Source organism: Osmia bicornis, chromosome 10, assembly GCF_907164935.1.
Source record: "Osmia bicornis bicornis chromosome 10, iOsmBic2.1, whole genome shotgun sequence".
Lineage (NCBI taxonomy): Eukaryota > Metazoa > Arthropoda > Insecta > Hymenoptera > Megachilidae > Osmia > Osmia bicornis.
Genome location: NC_060225.1, coordinates 7,415,308 through 7,437,504, shown reverse-complemented (window position 1 = coordinate 7,437,504; position 22,197 = coordinate 7,415,308). Strand labels below are relative to the sequence as shown.

General features: G+C 42.5%; 2 protein-coding genes across 4 annotated transcripts; one reads left to right on the top strand and one right to left on the bottom strand.

The window, feature by feature from the left end:
* Window positions 1-59: 59 nt before the first annotated feature.
* On the bottom strand, window positions 60-21,016 carry LOC114871274 (transformation/transcription domain-associated protein). Of its 3 annotated transcripts, none has more exons than XM_029176961.2 (11): window positions 20,920-21,016; window positions 12,681-12,860; window positions 12,298-12,597; window positions 12,031-12,225; window positions 4,192-11,958; window positions 2,764-4,122; window positions 2,517-2,691; window positions 2,209-2,440; window positions 1,490-2,132; window positions 1,197-1,410; window positions 60-957 (listed from the first exon to the last, which is right to left on the bottom strand). In XM_029176961.2, the coding sequence occupies exons 2-11, from the start codon at window positions 12,804-12,806 to the stop codon at window positions 614-616; spliced, it is 11,355 nt and encodes a 3,784-aa protein (XP_029032794.2). In that variant the 5' UTR covers window positions 12,807-12,860; window positions 20,920-21,016; the 3' UTR covers window positions 60-613. The 3 variants fall into 3 exon arrangements, with proteins under 3 accessions (XP_029032794.2, XP_029032796.2, XP_029032797.2); XM_029176963.2 differs by having other exon boundaries at window positions 2,209-2,395; XM_029176964.2 differs by having other exon boundaries at window positions 12,298-12,534.
* On the top strand, window positions 13,360-22,034 carry LOC114871276 (NACHT and WD repeat domain-containing protein 2). The gene is made up of 26 exons (XM_029176965.2): window positions 13,360-13,462; window positions 13,521-13,609; window positions 13,824-13,940; window positions 13,999-14,202; window positions 14,268-14,412; window positions 14,471-14,696; window positions 14,758-14,956; window positions 15,011-15,253; window positions 15,423-15,620; window positions 15,676-15,815; window positions 15,872-16,474; window positions 16,553-16,658; window positions 16,713-16,885; window positions 16,946-17,165; window positions 17,224-17,436; window positions 17,738-17,939; window positions 18,015-18,138; window positions 18,196-18,549; window positions 18,742-18,960; window positions 19,033-19,179; window positions 19,248-19,453; window positions 19,527-19,726; window positions 19,798-19,967; window positions 20,026-20,184; window positions 20,247-20,436; window positions 21,443-22,034. The coding sequence occupies exons 1-26, from the start codon at window positions 13,360-13,362 to the stop codon at window positions 21,587-21,589; spliced, it is 5,097 nt and encodes a 1,698-aa protein (XP_029032798.2). The 3' UTR covers window positions 21,590-22,034.
* Window positions 22,035-22,197: the final 163 nt, after the last annotated feature.

Sequence of the window (22,197 nt, the reverse complement as noted above, 5' to 3'; positions counted from 1 at the left end):
CCGTTTAAACATTTCCTTCTTCGTTTTCATTGACTTTTCGGGAAGGATAATGAATGAAACAACGGAATTCAGAAAAGGTAATTACTCTCGATAGCTTATTTCTCTCTTTTTTTTTCTTTCAATTTATAAACACTTTCTGACAAATCGCTATAAATAACGCTTAAATTTAAAAATATGTACAATAAATGATACAATGGAGCATTCTCGGAACGAGAATTTTTACACGATATTAACAGGTCGAGGATAAACGAGCGAAATTTGTCGGCGCAAGAAACGTATAATCGAACGATTCTTTCTTCACTTTCGGGAACGTCTCTTGCAAACGATTCCTTACGTTTACACGTAATTATTTACACGAATTACAATTCATTCTTTTCGATCAAAATTACACAAGAACGAAGCATTTGGATAGAAGAAAAAAAAGGATGTGTGTGTGTGTGTGTGTGTGTCGAAAGATCTCAAATTCGAAGACTATCAATGAATGTAGGTGTTCTCCGTATGAAATCTACATTAATACAGATTTTGCACAGACCGTGGAAATCACCCACACCCACTGACTTTCCCTGCATTTAATTGCTATTGGAAGCACAAGTAGGCCTATTAAAAGATACGTCTATAACCACGGGTGCCAAGACGGGTCCATTCTGCACAGATTATCGTGACTATTGGCCGCGGCAACGAGAGTGCTGACTTTGCTGTCGGTTCCATCAAAGTTGGCCAAAGAATTCAGCCTGCCAACGATCGCGTTCACTGCACGAGTGACCATCGTTATCAGAAGCTCGCCTTTCATGTCTGTCGGAGTTTGGGACGCATTCTCTGCGTCCTCCTGTTTCTTGTTATGATCCGCGATCACTTCGTCTCGCAAGATCGCACGGAGGATCGTGTGCACTTTGAAGGACGGTTGCACCAAGCATCGAGCTGTGGCAATGGCACTGGCAGTCAATGGTCCAGAAACACCTGGTAACGATAATTTCTTTTCTAAGTATATTTCTAATCACTGTGAAGTCAATACGTTAAACGCCACGCCGGTCCCTATAAAGGGACCTCAAGGTCCTCGAGGATTGGCCTCCCCGAAAACGAAATTTTCTCCGCGCCTCCCTGCCGTTTATTTTTTTAATAGATATCACAATACAGACACGATTTAAATAATAAAGATTTGGCTGGGCGCTTAACGTGTTAATACGAATTATACGAACCTGTACTCGTGAGAAATTCAAGAATATTCGGTGTCAATCGGAACGGCACTGGCCTGTTGGCATCCAGCTCACCGGACGTGTCATCGACATCGAACTTGAAGTAAGCGATGTTGATGAGACCCGAGTCCTGATGCACGTACATCATGTCTGGGTTTAATCTAGTTAAGTGGAGGACGTACTCGGCGAAGCAAGCCAGAGACAATTGCAAGGTGAACTGTTAAATAAATGAAATAATTTATATTGTATAGATAACTTGTAATTATACTTGGATCAATCATTGTATTTAAGTTTACCATTTTTCTAAAGGTCCAGTAGTCTGTCGCACCCGGGAAGGTCTTCGCCGCCCAATCCTTCAGCATGGTCTTGGAAACCATCGTCGTTTGTACCTCTTTAAGGATGTCCCTTAGAACTTGATGACTCGCTTGCGCTCCTCTTGCTTGCACCGTTGCTAGCCTGTCGTAGTACCTGGCGATAGGCGCGTCGTGTTCAATACCCAGCTTCGCGCAACCCTGTTTGTATATGTCCAAGAGAGAAACCGAAGCTGGGTTGTCCTCGACCAGTCGCATCTGCGGGGAAACCGCGACGACTCGAGGCACGGTGAAGTGCAAGAATCGTCTCGAGGTCTCTTTCTGTTTAGCCAGGTAATGATTCAACATTCGTAACAACTGCAGGACACGCTCTTCGCGTCTCGCATCTCCGAGTCCGGCATCATTCACGACCAAGTAAGGGTACAAACGACCGTTGTGACCACGAATACGCAACCTCCTGGCTGCAGTGTTGTGTCGCTGAACAACTTCGACCCTTGGCATGAATCTGGCTATCCTGACGTAATAATGAGAGTGTTTGGGTAACAGAAATTCTCCTGGGAGTTCCACCTCGGCGGTCTTCAGGCTGAAATTGCTCAGGAATCGACACTTTTCCTCGATCAAAAAGGACCTGTTTGAAACATTTGATTCATTAGAAACAGCTTTGAATAAGATTGAAAATTGTATATTTTCAGGACATTTCTTACTTTGGCAACTGCTTCGTCTTCCCCTCGAGTATCTTGATCCACTTCTTCAGCTTGCTGATCAGATTGTGTAGCAACCTCGCCCCGGGCACGGTGAAATCGAAATCGCTGGTGAACTGTCCCTTCATCTTCTGGAAGACGGGATCCTGAACGGTAGCTTGAGCCCTGCGCGCCAAGGATTCTGAAGCCGCTGAGCCAAACGTGTTGTTCACATTTTGAGACGAGGATATATTTTCTACGATTTAGAAAACTCGCCTTTATCGATTTCTCTTAATAAATGAACACTCGAACAATTCTTTGTTCGAACTTACCGATTCCTATGCCGAACGTCGAGACCAGCTTCTTCACGAAGTTCAAGGTGTGAGGAGTTATGGTCGCCTCGCTCACTGCACCACGATTTTCAAAAGCTATTGCATAACATTTGGCCAGACCTTGTCTCAATTGTCTCAGCACTTCTTCGTACCATGTTTCTCGGAACCACACCATCTACAATATAGTGGTTTTAGATTGTACATAATTATATCATGGATTATCGAAGAAAAAATTATTTATACTAACCTGATCTACGATACCCTCTAAACTAGACAAAATAGTAGGATGAATGTCCCTCTGCATATGCATAATTTTCGAGCACCTCCACATAGGCGGTGTGGCTCGAATTGGTCCCGTTTCAGGTACACCTTGCTGCTGCACGTTCCCTGCAGCCCCTCGACCTTCCACGCCTTCCTGATTCTTTCCAGCAGCCAACTCCGCGCTCTTGTACCTTTCGCGTTGCTCGATCTTCAGCGTCAGATACAGAGTTCTGATAGAGAAGTAAACCGCCTGCGGGAACATCCTTCCGACTTGACTCAATAAATTCAATATCACGTTGCCCTCGTGTCTGACCAAACACATCAACAGCTGTGGTATCCAAGGTAACCACTGGATCGGCGGAACACCCACGGCGTATTTGTCGACGGCATCCATCAAGGAAGACTTGTCGTCGTCGTAGGTGAGCAACCATAATACTTTCGCCAGATACTTTCTGGACTTGGACTCGTTTTGGTGTCTGCACGCGTGAAGGAAGCAGGTGATCGCCGATATACCGATGGATATCTGGCGAGCATCGCGGGTGAAGATGTGTTCCAAATAGTCGCCCCAAAGTGCCCAGGCTTTCACCAGGGTGTCGTGTAATTGTACAGCAGCCGAGAAGGCTTTGTTAGCGTCGTCGGACCGACCTATCTGGGACAACAGCATACCCTTAAGCGCGTAGAACTCTGCGGTCATTTCTTTAGTGAAGTATCGAAGGTTCGTCGATTCGATCACTTCGAGGCCTTCCTGCAGTTCGTTCTTGCCGCCGACCGATGCCATTTGCAGGTAACACTTGACTTGTTGCCTGATCTTTTGGAAACAGTCAACGATGGGAACGCTGGGTATCGTGTAGATCCTGGACAAGGAGTCTAAGCAAACGCCGCAGAGATTATGTTTCCTGGCTATCTTGCCGAAATGGATGATCGCTTGGACGGACGCGTGTACGCCAAGCATCGAATGATTGGTGGTTTGATCTTGCTGAGAATCGTAGTGGCTCGAGATGAAGGTATAATGATGTTGTCGCCAGGTGAAGATGTCCGACCAGTGACTCAAATCGTCGGCAATCACGGGCAATCGATTTCGCCACGTTTTCACAATGGCCTTCATATCGTGCAACGACGTGCTTCTTCCATGCAATAGACCTTGATGGATCTGCATCGCCTCTTGCAGTTCCATGATCTGCTGGGCGGCCTGAAGTAATGGTAAGTGCACGTGGCTCACGATCTGAGGCAACCTGCGCCATTCACGCATACAGAGACCGGATGCCAACTCCACGTATCGTTCGACAGCACTCAAGTGTTGGTCCTCGCTGTTGCATATCGCCAGGAAACCACGGTACAAGTTCACCTGACATCATTTTATATATTTAAGAAAACATTGTACGAATTCGTCTAAAATGAAATAAATATACTTTACCTTCCAAGCCATTTCCTTTGGACAATTGTGCTCCACTTGGGCCAGGGCTTCCTTCATCATCGTCCAGTTAGGAATGCGCCAAGAGCTCTCGAGAATCAAAAATGGATTCTTCTCTGCCTTTTTACTACCATAGTCTAATAACAAATCCCATTGATTCAGTTCCTTGGCGCACCTTATCCAGTGTTGTTCCCACAGCATAGCCTCGCGTTGTATCTTGAAAGGAGCCGGTGTAGAGACGTAGTCTTGTTTGAACTTCGTCATCGCCACGTCGTAAGCTCCTTGTGCTTGTTCAAAGAATCCTTGTTGTTCAAGCGCAGTAGCTTGCAGAGTTTCTTTGTAATGGGCGTGTTTCTGCCAAAGGCCAGACCACATGTCCTCCTCGCATAGCAACGAGTACATATCCGACAAAGAGTCTAGAATCTCAGCATGAGGGCTGTTGTCAGGCTCGAAATCGTAGCAGTCAGACTCCCTCTTGATCTTGAATTGATTGTTTCCATTGTCGAATGCCATTTGCTCGAGACTCAGTGTCATCCTGTGCCAAAGATTGTGCGATCTGCCCAGGTACTTCATTAAGGCTGGCCTCATTGGCACCGGAGGGTTGCAATGAGATATCGCCTCGACGAAGGTAGCGATCGCACTTGGGTGGCAATCTTTCTGTATGACATGAGTGCCACTACAAATAAACGGCACCACTTCTGTGATTAACGTGTTGTGCTGATGTTCGTCCAGGATGCTCCAGATTCGAGGAAAGGTGTCCAGCCAAACGCGTTCAGCTAAATTCGTGTCCATGTGACAAAGTTGCGCCGTGGCTAGTAATAATTGTTCCGTTCTGATCTTCTTGGCGTAGTCGATGAATTCTCCTTGCTTCGCGATCAACTGCGTCAAGGTCGCCTTCCCGGTGGTGATGATCTCTTCGGGAACAGTGGCCGAATCGACGTTAGACAGGTCCATGTCTAAAATTTCGTCCTTCACATCGGTTCCTTCGGAAATGTCCTGAGGTTCTTCCTTCACGGAACTGTATATCATGAAGTTCTTATGCTCTTCGCTGTCTGCCATGTTTATCACAGACGTTACACTCGGTAACAAGGTATCCTGGTTAGACATTTGTATCTGAGTGGTCGAATTCGCAGTGACGAGCAGCAGCTCGATGCACTGCTTGATCCAATAGTGAGGACCGATCGCATCCCAGCTCTGGCTGCAAATAATGTACAAAAGTCTGTCGTGAAGACGTCTCCTCATCGATCCATCGAATACCTCAAAGAATTTCGTTCGTATCTGAGGTTGAACGCATCTCAAACCCGAGAGAAAAGCCGGTTCTAATTTCGACGTCAATTCGGACGACTTCAAGGCCTCATCCCTGTAGATGTAATTGACCAATTCCAAAAATTGTCTGTTCAGTTCCAAGTCATCAGGGAAACGTTTCTCTACATACTGCATCATCTTGACCAGTAGGATCGACTTTTCTCTCAGACTAGGCGCCTGATTCATTGCAATAGGATTCTTATTCTTCATCCATTCCTCGAGCATTTTAGTAATCGCTTTCATCACTTTTATATCTTGAGTCTTCTCAATTAAGCCAACCAGAATCGAGCCAATGAATGATTTTCTCATCTCCACTCCCATCACTACCACCCGATTCTTCACAAGATCCAAACTCAGGATCAACAATTCACTGCCAACCGGATTCGCCTCTGTCTGAGTAGAATGCAAATGATCTTTGGCCATCCTGTGAAGGACTCTCATAAACGGTGTGATCAGTCGATCGATGTAGCTTTGATTGTTCGTACATGCAGCCTTCAGCATCATCAACGTTCCAAACAACGAACTTGGTGTGGCCGTGGTGTTCTTTTCGTACGTCGCTAATCCATCGACTATAAATTTGCCAACAGTGGTATACAAGGTGTCCAGTTCTTCGTACTTGGACGCAACCGTGGACGAGGTAGGTTCGGCTGGAAAAATAGTCATCAAACGGGACAACAGTCCGTGAACTAAGCGAATGACTTTGGTATTGCTGCTTGCTATGCAAGCACCGATACCGCGTTGCAGAGGTTTGAAGCTGGCCAATATTTGCTCCCTCTTCATCACACCTAGAAGAAACGTCAACACCTCCAGAGCGGTGGAGATGTTGCCGTAGTTCGGTTGAGCACTGTCGACGCTAGCTAACACTTTATCTAACCAAGCTAACTTGAGATCGCAGGATTGCGGCCAGACGTCAGGCTTCAGAGCCATCTTCAACAGAGCCACGCATCTTCTTGATAATTGTTCGCCAGGATTACCGTGAATCGTCGTCACGTCGTTCACCTGGCAAGCCAATCGAAGTAGGAAATTCAGAATCGCGTCTGCGTGAGCGCGTTCGATCGGTTTCGTAGATCCTGGCTCTATCCTGGGCATGATCACAGGGACAGTGGAGCTACCCGTGGCTCCTTGAGTGGTCATCCGTTTCTGTCCCGTTGGATCATCGTTCATTGGTCTCTTCACCGATCCCGTAGTTTTATTCCCTCCGGATTCTGCGCTTTCGACCTCGTCCTTGATTCGGTGCAACTCCCACTTGATGATCACTTCCGCTAATTCCACGGCCAGCCGTCTGTGTTCTATCGTCGCGGTCGGACTGAATCCTAGCCTCTGAATGGAGTTCACTATGTGTTGGACCAAGTGATGCCTGACAGGATAGTAGACTTTGTAGTGTCTGACGACTAACTGGAGGATGTGGAACAATTGTTGCATGGAATGTCCTTCCTCCACGATGATCTTCTTGGTCCAGTGCGTCAGCATCGTGTTGCCATCCTCCATTCTCACCGGCATGGCTGGAGTTAGGATCTCCAAAGCTTGCCTCACTACGTTTCTCGCATCCAACGCGTGCGCCTTCAATAAGCTATGGAAAACTTGCAGAACTATTCTCTTGTGAATGGCAAACTTGGCGATTATGTGACTAAGAAGCAGGTGACCGTGGTACCTGGTTGTAGGATCGACGCAGTTTTTGCCCAGGAGACAAGGCCAGGCAAAGGTCATCAGTCTGCGTAATTTGTTACCCTGTCTTTTGTTACTGACGTCGTGGATGTGCTGAGAGGCTTGCTCGACTAGCAGACAGGAGAACTGGAGCAAAGATATGCGAACGCAGTCGGCTGAGCCAAAAGGATTATCAGGATCGATGATTTTACTGATGAACACGGAGACTACGTTCTCAGGGTTGTCTTGGTAAGGCATCGGTGCACCGCCGACCAGTTTCATGCCTTCTCCTCTTTCGAAGCTGACAGCGAAGCAAGGAATAACAATTAATTGCAACACGTTCGCCTTCAGCTCTTGCGATAAATTATTGGTAGGAAAGTGATCGACGAATCTGAAGAAGGCGCTTCGTTTCCATTCGACCGTGTATTCTTGTGCTACCGTGTGCTCCAGGAAGTCTCGCATGAATTGAAAATCCGGGATAAATCTGTCACAGGTTGCTCTTAATAACTGGAACAATAAATCTATGTCGTTTGGATGGTGTCTGAAATAATGCAACAGAATCTTCACGATCAGCTTGGGTTCCTTCCAATGACAATAATCCACACTTTCCACCTTCTTGTGCAACGCTTGATATTCATCATTGCACCAAATCTGTTTTAATGCACCTACTAACTGTGTCTGGGTCGACAGCCATTGTTCATCGAACTTGATCAGAATGGAGATGATCTTGATCGCTTGATGCTGAAGCTCGCTCTTCTCGTTGTGAGTCAGATTCGAATTGGTCTGAGAATGAGCGAGCAACATCGTGATCAATCTTGCCGTGCTGTTGTGCAACACGTCTCGAATAGGTTTCCCTTCCTTTTGTTTGATAAGAAACTCCAAGTACCTGCTCCATTGCTGATCTTTGATGTTATTGTCGTGTAAGAAGAGATTCAGAGTCTCCGTAGGGTATCGGAGCAAGAATTTCATCAGAGGAATGCGAAAAGGGCTGGACACTTCGACCATCAGCGACTTTTCTGTCTGCAAAACGAGCCTGCAGAGAACGTCGATGAATTTCGGAGTAGCCGCAGGAATTTCGTGAAAGATCCCTATGATAGTTGCTATCTTCTGTTCGTTCTCCCCAGACTTGGATATACCTTTGTGGGCTTGTATTAAATTCTCCAACAGCTTCTTCAAATGCTGCAACAACTGTTCGCAGAGAGTAATACTAAACGTGCTAGGGAACAGCTGAGTCAAGTACGACAGTCGTTTCACACAGTTCAGGCTCAAGTTCCTATGATCGCCCAAAGTTAGGAGCATCGGTCGCATGATCGCGTGGACGGACTCCATATCGATTTGGTAACCAGCGATGAATTTTTGCATGCACTCGAAGGCCGCCTCTTGCAGTTCCGCGTTTGGTTTCTCCAAGGCTTTGTAGAGAACGCCGAAGATCTTCTCTCGACAGGCGACGATGTAATGGCAAGCAGCCAGCGCTCTTAACGCTGATTTCCTCAGTGGTATGAGATTCGAGACGGATTTGTAGCAAGGCAATTTATTCAGATTAGCATCCTCTGCCTCGCTGAGAGTCAGCAGCTCCTGGAAGAACACTTTGTGCTCTATGACAGTCAAATCGATGGTGAAAAGCCGCGGATTCAGCGTGGTGCAAAAGGTGTTTCCATCCATCAGACCTATCTGAGCGTTCGCCGGTTGGTGCCTGAGCAAATGTTTCTTCGGTGGGATCATATCGGCTAGAACTTCTTTGTGCGGTTCCATCACTTCCGTCACGGTTTTATTTTGTATTTCAGCCAGCAATCGCAGCGAGGCCATAGCCTGTTCCCGCACCAATGTGTGAGGAGACGTTACTTGTCTCACCAATTCGTGCGTCACTTCGTACAAACTTTTATTTTGCGCTTCTATCAATTCCGTGTTTCCATCTTGAATCCCAGGGTTCACGCACACTCTCAGCATCTTCTCCAAGTTGGCCTTGGCCATGTCTATAGCGCCGTTCGACACCTCCTCGGTTAGATCCATCATCACGAACATCAATGCCTTCAGGAAGACGAACAGGTGATTCAACACCCACTTGGTCGCCATTCGTTCGAAAAGAAACTTGATCGCTATGCAGCCGCCAAGTTTCGCGTACCAAGCACGTTCGTAGCAAAGGGAACACATCTTTTCAGCCAAGTATTCCATCAGAGGTAGTTGACAGGCTCGTTCCTTCGAGCCGAGAATGTTAGTCGCCGTCTCGAGGATCAAGACCAGAGCCAGGTGACCAGATTTGTACAATTCTTTCTCCTCATGGCCCATGATCACCGCCAGAGCGTCGATCAACACCAGAGGATCTTGACCCTGCATACGAATCTGTCTCCCGGTAAGACAAAACGGACCAGCTTGCTGAGCGATCGCCACCATAGTGTAGTGTCTGACGATCGACACGACTGTGCCTAACACGGAATGCCTCAGCTCTTTGATCTCCGCGGCTACAAATAATCCGGTCAACGCTGTTTGCTGAACGTTCCTCGCCACAGCGTCCGGACACTTATAATGAGGGCCTTGCTGGTGCGGGATTTTGCCTTCTTTGAATGTCGGATGCATAAACAGTTTATGAAGAATCGCATTGTTGTCGTCCAATCGTAACGAAGCGGCTAGGTAACAACTGATCACCTCCCAACACTGTCTACGATAAAACGAGTCGGTGCTGTTCGATTTCAAAGCGTTGAACGCGGTCTCGATGACCTTCTCTACCGGGAAATCGATCGGTTTCGTTGGTTCTTGAAAATATACAACGACAGCCGGCGAGTTGGTCTCTCGATCGTTGTACTCCAATTTCTGCGGTTCGATCATCATCTTCCGATTTCCTCCGCCGAATTTACCCAACACTCGAAAGGCTACGTGAGCCTGATCCGTCGGATTGTGAAGAGTTCTCCAAAGAGCTTGCATCAGATCGGCTCGCACCGGTTGTATGTGCTCGTAGAGGAAATCGGGCTGAAGATTGTCCACGCACAACTCCAGAGTGCGCAATCCTTGGCTGACTAAACAGTAACTTCCGTTCAACGCGGAAACCAGAGGATCCATAAGCATCGGTAGGTACGGTAGAAGAGAGCTCAGCCTCACCGGAACTGTCAGGCACAATTCGACGAAAAGATCCTTCATGTGTTGCCTATGCAAACCAGATTGTAGCCTGTTCAAACCTTCCAACATGTTCGGCAGCAGAGGTAGAAACTCCTGATACAAAAGATCATGAGAACCACCTCCGATTGATCTGAACAGTGCTCTTAATAAGAGGAAATAATTATAAGGTTCTTTAGCGGACATGGCTAACTCTATGGCTCGATTGACGATCTGATTCAAGTGCGGCCTTAACATATGCTCGTTGTCAGCTGGGAAAAGAGACACGCTACCGAATACGAGTTTAAACAGCCTTAGGTACAAATTGCTTCTCTCCACGTTGGAACCCATATCTCCCATTCTTTCTAATAAATATTCCACCAAGATCGTGGCGAACGTAGACGATATCGTAGGACTGGATAGGAAGGCACTTCCAATGATTTGCAACGCGCAGTTCTTGAAGATCCTCTCGACCATATAGTCGATCGAGGTTGAAAATATCTCCTGGAATGTTTGTGGATTCATCTGGGTGAACACGTTACCGAATAACTCGAGAACCTCCTTCTCCTCTCGCGTTCTGATCGTCTGAGATTGCGCCGGTCTACCCGGTTGAGGGATCGCACCGAGAGTCGGAGGACCTATCGTGTAGATGTCCAAAGCTGGCAATGCCCATTTAACTAATTTGATATAAACCAACGTCTCCTTCGGTTGAAACTGATTAGACTGCGTCACCTCGCCGGTCTTGCTGTTTATACAATTCGCAGTGATAGCTTTCGCACCGTGAACCAGACTCTTAACTAAATTCCTGTAGTCGGCCACGTTGTAGCTCATCGCTTGAGAGGAAGGGAAGCCGAATTTCGATTTCCCTGTTTCCTTATCCTCGTTTAAATCTGGGATAACCGGCTTCACATCCTCTGCTTTCACGTCTGTCCCAGGAGGCGTCATCTGCTTAGCTTTGTTCCGGAGAATCGGTATGTAGATCTTCGCGATCGTTTTGAATTTTAATACAAACACCAAGAGGATACGCATCAACAGCTCTCTGCCTTGGCTGCTGTTCTCTGCGTCAGACCTCTGCCTGACTGTATCCACCAGGTTCATCAAAAGCTTGCAGGAGACCATCTGCACGGCTGTTGGAAGGCTCTGATCGAGTAAGTTCTTGCTGTATAGATGTACAGCTCTGGAGACGTCGCTCAATGGCAGCAGTAACCTGACGTGATGAACCAAATCGGCGAGAGTTGAGTAAGCTAGAGGTCTGAGACTCTCGTGAGTGGTCCAACCACGACCTATGAAGATGTCCTCGTCGAAGAAGCACTCCATGTGCGGTATAAATTTGTTTCGAAGATCGGTCGCCAGGATATGTCTTGAAGCGATCACCAATTCTTTCCGCAAGTGTGCCACTTCCATTGGGCACAGGGTAAACAGTCCGAGTATACCTTTCACTAACAACGAACTGTGCTGAGAAACGACGTCTTGATACACCCTGATCACGTACGCTAAAAAGGACAACGTTTTGATCTGAGCACCCATGAAATCGACGAAAACCTCTTTGTTAAAACCAGGGGATGCGCGGTGCTGAGGACTCGGTTGAAGAGTTATCGTTGTTATCACCAGAGGAATGAAATCGGACACATCTTGGTGCACGTTTTGCTTGTACAGTTGGTTCATAAGTACTACGATGATTGGTAACTCTTGAAGCACCTTCAGTGACAGTACTGCCTTTGGAATAAGATTGTACTGAAAAATATTGTGGCTATAGTTATTTCTGTAATTTTCTTTGAGCTATGATTTTCTTTGAATGATACTTACTGTAACAACAGTACCATCTGCAGCTTTCTTTTCGCTTTGAATAGCCGTGATCGTGAATGTCTCTTTTAAAAGTGCTTCTATGTTTATTTCTGATAGATCTTTCACTCTTAACGGAGGCCTAGGTTCGAATATTTTTGGCAAGTTCTTTGGTAACTCACTGTACACCGATTTAACGAATTGCAAAAAATACTGTATCTATAAACAAGGTAAAAATTCAATTAATATTCTGTTGAAAATATATAGAAGGGTTGAAATAAGATCACTTACTTCTGGATTAAAAGTTGGTTTGTACTGTTTATGCAACTCGATGATGATCCTCAGACAGACCAACACGTTCTCCTCGTTGTCGGTTTCCAATAACTTCGACATCAAACTTAAAATCTGTTTCACGTAAGGGCGCAGGTAATCGTTACTGGGCAGCCTATGTATCATTTCTAAAATCAGCTTTCTAACTTGTTGAATGTTGTACTCGGAGATGAAGTGCGGTTCACCCTCTTGAAGTATCTTTAAAAAAATTTTCATCATGTGGTCAAGAAATGCCGGATATTGCGAGGAGCACATGATGACCTATAGGCAAGAAAGATCATTGATCAGTTTAATCGTTGTAAAAAGAATAAATTGTTTAAACGTGTGAGCGATTGGACGGATACCTCAAAATTCTCCGACAATTCTTGAGCTGCCTTCAGTTTCAACTCATCTTTTGAAACTGGATCGGCCAACATGGTCACGTACGATCTGTACGTGTTCATCTGCGTAACTGGATCCGGTGGTGCCATTTTGATTGTTCAATCAAAATTTCAATTTATGCTACGTCTGGTCCATTAGGAAACCTAAACAAAATTCCAATGAAATCATCGTTGATTGTTAATTATTAAATTCACTGTTTAGAGAAGAATTAATTTCACTCATTTTCTTAGAATTACATAAGAGAATCTGTATAGCTCTCTCGAAATCGATGAGATACCATTTGACCTGAGTAAACAACCCCTAGCAACCACTTAGAATACTTAGGTGTTCTTTATGATCCACTTTACCTAATTGTTTGAAAATTATCACACGTTTCATTAATTAACAATCATCGTTCCCCATTGTTCTTATGAAACTGATGATTAAAATTTTTGAATAAAAAATAAGGGTAAAATCAGCTGATTGAATCGTGTAGTTAGAGGGGGTACACATAAAGATGTTGGTCACATATGAATATATATCCACACCCTATAAATGCTCAGGAAATTCTGAACACGATCTCAGTACCTTTGCAATGCTACTGCTAACCTGATGCAATTTTTATGATAAATTCTTTTTTGAAAATTCGGGAATCAGATAAAGATGGATGAAGCTACTATCGATTCGATCTTCGCAGGATCTTTAAAATCCTTGCCTGCTGTCAGTTCTAAAATCGTTCGAATATTCACAAGTTCCACTTTCACCGGTAAGTAGGACTCGAACTCTGAATTCTTTTTTCCAAAATAACCGATGTTTCGTTTCAGATACGGCGATGGAGCGAAACACATTGATGGCCCAATGTTACCCGAAGATCAAGGATTATTGCAGGGAAAAGCATGGATTAGAGTTTCAGGTAAAATTAATAATTATTACGAAAGATATTGCACATATATCAGGGTAGATATATAAGCAGGATTAATCGACCTTGAAGAGAAAATTGATTTCTTGGTACCAGGTACCAAGTCGTGGCACGAACGAAACATTTCCAAACTTTGATTGTTCAACGTAACGAATCACACCTGATGACTTAAGAATAAAAATTAGTGTTTTAAAAATTATGATTACAGGTAGTTGATATGAGATGGGGTGTCAGGGACGAAGCCACAGACGATCATATGACTACAGAATTGTGCATGAGAGAAATAGAAAATTGTCAGAGACTCTCAATGGGGCCGAATTTCGTGGTAAATAATTTAACATTTAATTGCGTTAATTTTAATACATTAAACACAATTTTGGTAGGTATTTCTTGGACAAAAATACGGCTATCGTCCTATACCAACGTACGTTCGAAGCTCCGAATTGGAAATGTTGCGAACAGAGCTGGAAAGTCAAGGAATGGATGTTAGTCTATTAGACAAATGGTACAAAAAGGATAGCAATGCCGTGCCAGCGACGAGTATCCTGCAACCAATATCATCTATCTTGAAAAATTTCAATAACAAAGTAATTAAAACTGTCAAATAAAATATTGTAACACTCGATCATTAAAAAATGTTTATGGAATTTAGAGAATACCGAAGCTGCAGCAGGAAGACCAGGCCATCTGGTGGGACACCATGGTGAAGATGCAGAAACTGTTCAGGAAGGGTGCACAATCTTTGTACAATACTGGAAAATTCGACAAGGACACGATGCATAATTATTTCATGTCAGGTGAGCAAATTAAACAAGAAGAAAACATATTATAATACGAGTGAAATTAATTAAACAGTCACCGAGAGGGAAGTGATCAATGGTGTCCTAAACGTGAAGAATACCAAAAATCACTGTCTAGCGTACATACGATACATAAACAATATAAATCTACAAAATCTGAGAAAAGCTAGCTTGTTCTTGGACATCGCCAACCGAAGTTTGGATAACGAAGCTTCCAAATTGTTAGCGAACTTGAGGGACGAAAGGCTTCCGGAAAAGATCGAAAGTACCAATTTGCAAAGGTAATTTCTCTCATGAGAAGAGCTAATTACACGACTAATTTATCTACGAAATTTTGCTCAGGTACACGGTGGAATGGATCGGTCGAGAAGGTTTAGATACAGAAACGCACAGCGAGTACCTTCAACACTTTATTACACACTTTTATAGAAACATACTGAAACTGGTGGATCGTGCAATGAGAAAGGAGGACAGTTCTGCCCAAGGGCAGATTATAACAGAAATGTTGCAACACTTACATGCTTGCAATAATTCAGTAAAGGTAAATGAAATTGTTCAATTGTGACAAAGAGAATGATGAATGATAATCTTTCAGGTGTTCTATGGACGAGAAGATACTTTGGAGAACATCAAAGAATACATGATGGGAGACAGTGATAAACCTTTGGTCTTGTACGGAGAAGGAGGTTGTGGAAAGACTTCGTTATTAGCAAAAAGCGCAGGATTGACAAGCAGCGTGTGGCTAACCGGTAAAAAGCCGATCAACATAATTCGATTTCTTGGGACAACACCTGATAGCAGCGCCCTGACACCCACTTTGATCTCCATTTGTCAACAGGTGTCTTATAATGTTTCGAATTGAAAAGTAATTTAGCAATGGGAACAACTTTTCCCAAGGTCTACCATAAAATACATTCAAATCACTTTTTCATCCAACCATAAAAATGTTGTTCTCATTGCTAAATCACTTTCTTCGAGATCTGTAATAGAGATATTATCTGTCCTAGATCTCCTACAACTTCATGTTACCCTTCGAAGAGATTCCCGACGATTTAGTGCCACTGACAGCCTACTTTAAATATTTGCTCACTCTAGCCACCGTCGAACAACCGATTCTATTATTCTTGGACAGCGTCGATCAGTTAACCGGAGTGCAGGGAAACAAATTGTCCTGGTTACCTACCAGACTACCGACAAATTGCAAGGTACGAAGTTAAAGGTACATCTTCCAGTTTAGTGAAACTTCCAAATTCCTTTCAGATGATCCTATCTTGCGCGGCGGAGGAATCGAATCCGGTGATATCTAGAGACTATCAATTATTGAGAAGAATGATCGACAGCGAGGAGAACTTCATCGAGGTCGTAGCTTTGGGCGAAGATCTAGCTATGGAAGTGATACGGTAAATGAATGAATTAAAAAATAATTAAAAAATTATTTAAAAAATAATTTCCACAGGATGTGGATGAAAACAGCTCGCAGAGACTTGAACAATTATCAGTGGCGTCTGGTAGCGAACGCTATATCGAAGTGTTCCTTGCCGATTTTCGTGAAGCTCGTATTCGCGGAGATTTGCAGGTGGAGAAGTTACACGAAACCGGCGGATACTCATTTGGCTTGCACCGTGATGGACAGTATTATGATGCTGTTCGAAAGGATAGAAAAGCAACATGGGAAGATCTTGGTGTTCCATGCGTTAGCTTATATAACAGCTGCTAAGTCAGGTTTATCCGAGTCCGAGCTGGAGGATCTGATTTCGTTGGACGACAAGGTGCTGGACGATGTGTATCAGTATCATTTACCCCCCGTCAGAAGAATTCCTCCGTTGCTTTGGACCAGAATAAGGAGCGATTTGCCGAATTATCTGAGCGAAAGGGAAGCTGACGGTGTCAGTGTTCTTAATTGGTACCACAGGCAATTCAGAGACACAGCCAAAGAGAGATACTTTAAAAACATGAATATGGCGATGTACTTTCATTCGATGATCGCTGATTATTATCTTGGCATCTGGGGAGGTGGACGTCCTAAACCTTTCAAATACACTGAGATTCAGAGACACCGGTAATCGAAGAACGACGCTGTTTGTTTTTTTAAAGAACTCTGAAGATTAGAGTTCAATGTTGAAAATTGAAATTCTAGGTTTAACCTGGCGGATAAAGAAGGTGTGGCGGATAGAAAAGTGCCCGAGCAACCCCTGGCGTTTTACTCGAAGGAGGGCACTATTACTAGATACAATTTAAGAAAGGTAGATAAGATTTGAAAATTACTTTCGATTTGATAACTGATTTGTAATTCCTAGTTTGGCGAGCTACCTTTCCATCTGGTCAGATCGCGTCGTTTCGACGATCTCTTTGAAAACGTTCTGTTCAATTATGAATGGCTCCACGCCAAGCTGAGTTCCTGTCCGCTTCAGGCGGTGCTATCAGATTTTGAAGACGGCTGCAGTTTCATTGATAATCAGAGCATCGTCAGGTGATATTCTTCGCCTAACAGCACCTTAGAGATCCTTAACGTGTACGTGATTCATCGTAGAGAACTGATGCTGGTCGCTGACGCGCTCAGATTAGGAGGTGCAATTTTGGGCTCTCATCCCGACATGCTCGCCCCTCAATTGATCGGTCGATTGCTACCGGAAATCGGTGGAAACGTGAACGTGAAAATGCTGCTACGTGCGTGCGATAACGACGGGTCTAAGGATTGCGCTCTGCTTCCTGTTTATCACTGTTTACACACCCCCGGAGGACCGCTCAAAGTAACTCGATAAATTTTCTCGATCGAAACATTCCCCTAATCCGTGGAACGACTTTTAGTACTCGCTGGAGGGTCATCAATTCGCCGTATTTGGGTTCTGTCTGACGTCGGATTATCGTTACGTGGTCTCGATATCCAATAGATTCATCACATGGGATCTGAGCACCAGCGACATGACTAGGGATGTTAATCCAGGTGTGGAGGGAATTATGCAAAACCTCGTCCTGAGCCCTGATAACAGATACGCCGCTGCGTTTACCACCAATAACCAGGTGTTTAGAGATAGATCGGCACAGATTAACCCTACGATCACCCGCTACTTCGAAATTATTTTTAATCCTTAATGTAAATCGTATCCGAAATGTGTTTCCAACGCGTCTTTTTTCAAAAGTCAAAAGACGCGTTGGCGAAACCGCGAATAATTTTCTTTTGGTCACGGTTTACACTGGGAAGCATTCGGTACGACAAAAATGAAAGCCTCAAGGTTCTCCCATTATTTCTCCGTAAAGAAACCGTAGGATAAAGGGTGAAAGCATCGCTCATTCACTGTGGGTATTTCAATTTTCATAACAGAGCGTCGTGTTGAATACCCTGACCAGCGAGTTCGTCATCATTGATAATCCACTACCAAATGAAGATCCTGTATGCGGGGTTCACCTGATGAATCAGTTTTTCTTCGTTTACGGTAAATTAGGCTGGTGCAGGTTCGACCTGCGAGGAAATTTATTGGACACCCATACGAATCCCGAGGATTCAAACAAATGGCCAATTTTATGTGAGTGAAATATGAAAGTACATCGTCAATTTCGAAAAACTAGGACCAGTACACCTTTTCAATGTATTTTTTAAGGGGTGGAACATTCGAATTTGGACGAATACAGAATAGTATTCTGGTCTGGAAACATAGAAGATACCAGTATGCTCTTGCATACTTATAGGAGAAAAGGATCTTTAGATCCTTTGCGTTTCCACAGGTAAAACTTTGAATTAATCTTCAAATTACGATCATCGAATTATTCTATAAATTATAGTGTCCTGGTAATGACCAACAATAAGAAAGTTTTATACACCTGTACAAGTAAAGATGATTATCGAGTAACGAAATACACGATCGACGATACTTCTTTCGAATGGGAAAAAGTATTCGATATGCCTAGAGCTTTCAACGACCACGTTGAATACCTGTTGCAATTGAAACTGGACAGGGAAGAGGAGATGCTTCTGGCTACCAGTGCCAATGGTTTCGTCGTTTGGTTTCTAGAAAGCAAAAGTGATGCATACGTTCTAATGCTGCCAAATGGAGTGAGGAACATTAGCACAAAGATGATGTGTTCGAATTCGATAATGATCAGTGGGACTAAGAATTATGCTGTTGCTGGTGTAAGGTACGTAGTTTATTTTAATTAACACTATACATCCATTCATTATCTCGAAAATAGTCAACGTACATATTAACAAAATTACCTCGATAAAATTTATAAATTAAAATAAGAAACTAGAAACCAGTCGTTTCGACTGGTTTTGTAGTTCTAGTGTTAAAAGAAAGTTGAACGAACGTTTGTCTATCCTCTTCGTAGAAAGAATTTATACGTATGGAGTCTTGAAACAACAGAGTTAGTTAAGACATTAGACGCTCATTTCGCGAGGATCATTCAGCTGGAATCGCTGACTATCGGGAATTGGAACAGCGTGGTAACATCCAGCATCGACAGAAGTGTTAAAGTATGGAACATAAATAACATCTTCGAGCAGGTTCATGTGATAGACAGACACGAGTTACAAATAGACATGATAAGGTATCGAATATTCTTCTTAATTGGTAATAAGATATCAGTGTATTTGGTACGATCTTCTATTTGTATTAATAGCCTGGCAGAAGATTGTAATTTAGCAGCGACGGTGACCAGAGATTGTGTAGGTATTTGGGACTTGCAGACTGGAAAATTGATCTCAAAATTAGCGGACAGTCCTTTAGGAGCGATCGTAACGCATGCCTGCATAACGCAGGACGGCAGGTGAATCATCTTGTTAATGATTTGAAATTTGTAAGTCAGACAAGTGTTTGATTTATTTCTCCTTCTAGATATATTGTTTCAACGGAATCGGGCAATGTATTAATATGGAATAGGATTACAGAACAAGTGTTGTTCAAGGAAGAGCAACAAGACGTGAAACAATTAACGCTAATTGAAAACTCGTCCAAGTTCATAACCGTTTCAAGGCCCAAGAATCCTGTTGGAGTAGAGAACATGAAAACAACTGCTACTCTTTTTATGAGAACCATTCCTGGTACAGATCATCGGTAAAATGTTTCCGAATTATTTTATTACCGTTAATGATATATATTAACGTTAATTAACAGATGGTACAATGACATTCTCATTGGAGTATCCCGTCAGAAGTCAAACAGGTACCCCGTTTCGTAATATTGTAATTACTTCGGACAATTTGTATTTGATTGTACCAGCAGCTGATAAGGGCAACAGAGATTGCGTTATCATGTACAATGCAAAAACAGGTGTATTAATAAGTAAAATCCCCGTGAAATTACCAGGATTTAAAGTAAAGACATCGTTCAAATATTACATGATTTCTCCTCCGAATATTTCTTTATATTTCATATATTTTAACAGGATATTTTATGCATCACTCCTATGCCGAATAAACCACACTGGGTGGGAGTTATCGGATCCGACAAAGGTATTATTTTGGATATAAATAAAAAAAAGATTATCCGTACGATACCGAAATGGAGTGGAAACATCAGCAAAGATGGGAGATACACCTTATATGCTCCCAGCAGGTAGATTTCATAAAATAATTTTTTATATAAAATATTAACATCTTTATCTATGTTACAGAGGAGGCTTAGAACTTTTAGAGCTAAAGAAAGGTAGCACGGTAAAGACCTATATTCCAAAGGTGGCAGAAGGTGTCTTTACTGTAATATCAATGTTCAATCGTACAGATGAATATGTTCTCTATTATCATAGTGGAAGAAAAACCATACGTGTGTTTAGGTAAATGCACTAAAAATTAAATTTGCAAAATGTGTAAATTCTTTGTTGTCTCTTGATTGTAGATCATCAGACTGTGAGATGATAGCAAACTATAGGGTTCAAGCAGAGCTGAGTGCAATAGATAGCACTTACGATGGTAATAGTATAGTTTTAGGAACAGTGGATGGTTGTGTGTCTGTTTTAGCCATAGCAGATCCTAATAAAGAAGAGATGAAAGAGTACATTGAAAATTTACCATCTCGTGACGAAGATGTAAGTAAACAATTGATAACGATAGTATGTTAGTAAACAAACTAGATATTATAGAAACTATAAATAGGAAAGAATATTATGTATTCCTTATGGAATTTAACTGATACTGTGTTTGAGATCAGTTGTTATAAACGAAATCAGAACTTTGATTTAATTTATGCATAACATAATCGGTTCACACGCAATTCCGTCACTGATTTGTCAATCATCAAAATAGGTTAGGATAAACACTTGCCGCGTTGTCGAATCAGAATACTTAAAACTTACTATCAAGCTTTATAAATCAATTAAGCTTGGCGGGTAAATTTGACAGAACCCGGACCGCTTCAAAACACCCTTTTTACAATAAGTTTTGACAAAATATCAGTGGCAAGAATGTCCCGCTCAAAAATGAAATTAAACGCAATTATTGCGTATAGGCCGGTACATCGTAAAACAAATGGTAAAAAATGTATATTTTTTGGTAAGATCGATGAAAATTACCTTAGTTCATTTGGTTAAGAAAAATAGAAAATTATACACACACCACGAGTAAAGACCAACAAACCAAAACGTTCACTCAAAACACTCGACCACGATATGCTTTCTTTCTTACTCTATCCCTTGGTTTAGTGAAGCGAGAGCATCGAATTTAGTAAGTTTCATACCAACTGCAGCAGAAAAAAGTACTGTTGCAGTTCATTTTATTTTACTAGGTGCATCTTAATTCCATTGGTAGATTAAAACGTTGGTCTTATTCTTTTTACGTTTTTCATTGATTAAGAAAGGTTTCATACCATTAATTCCATCGCATACTTTCAAACTTTTCCTCATTCATTTTCAAATTATTTATTTTAATAACAAAGTGGATAATTAGGGAATTACTTCAACAGTTGTTGAAATCAGTATGAAATAAACAATTTTTTTGTTTGTTTAGATTATCTGATGTATATCGCAACTTTTGAACTCTTTTTTAATTCCATATCTGTCATTGGAAAAAAATTAACATGATTTATTGCTTTTCCAGTGGAAAAGGAAAATTGAAAAACAACGAGCATCTATTAAATTCAAAGCCGCTGCTCGAATCGCTCGTGTAACGCACGAATTAAGTGCGATCGTAAGAAATTCGAATGTTGGGGAAACGATTGAGGAAGTAGATGAAAATATAGAATAAAGATTGCATTATTTTGTGAAAAATCATTTTATCGCTAGAAGTACAATGTTACGTACTTCTTAATGTAGGAATAATAAATGTAAAGTCATTTTAGAATTTATATTACATTTATTTGTGTCTTTTAGTGTAATTAATTTTTATAATCTTTCTTTTCTTTCTGTCTTCCATTTTTTTTTTCTCCGCGTTCAAAAAGTAAAGGGCACGAGACGAATTCCGTGTTTCATCATCGCAAGACGGATACCCTTGCACAAATCAAGTTGTTGTTTCTTTAAATAACAATTCTGTAACTTGTTCAGTGCAAGGGAATGTGTCCTCTGTCATCTTGCAACGATACGTAATTACTGAAAACGTCTCGTACCGACGCAGGCGTGATCAAGTATTGAACGTTTATGGTTTTTCTTTTTTTTTTTCTCTTCGTTTGTTTACAAATTTTATGCGATCGAAATTACTATAATAAGCGATTTAAAAGAAATGGTATTACAGTTTACGAATGAATGTAAGATTTCAGTCAGCATCGAAATCGGATGATTCGCGTATGAAAATTTTCGTTGATCGTTTGTTGTTTCTCGTTTACGGTACTAGTTAAAAATGTTGAACCGTTTCATACG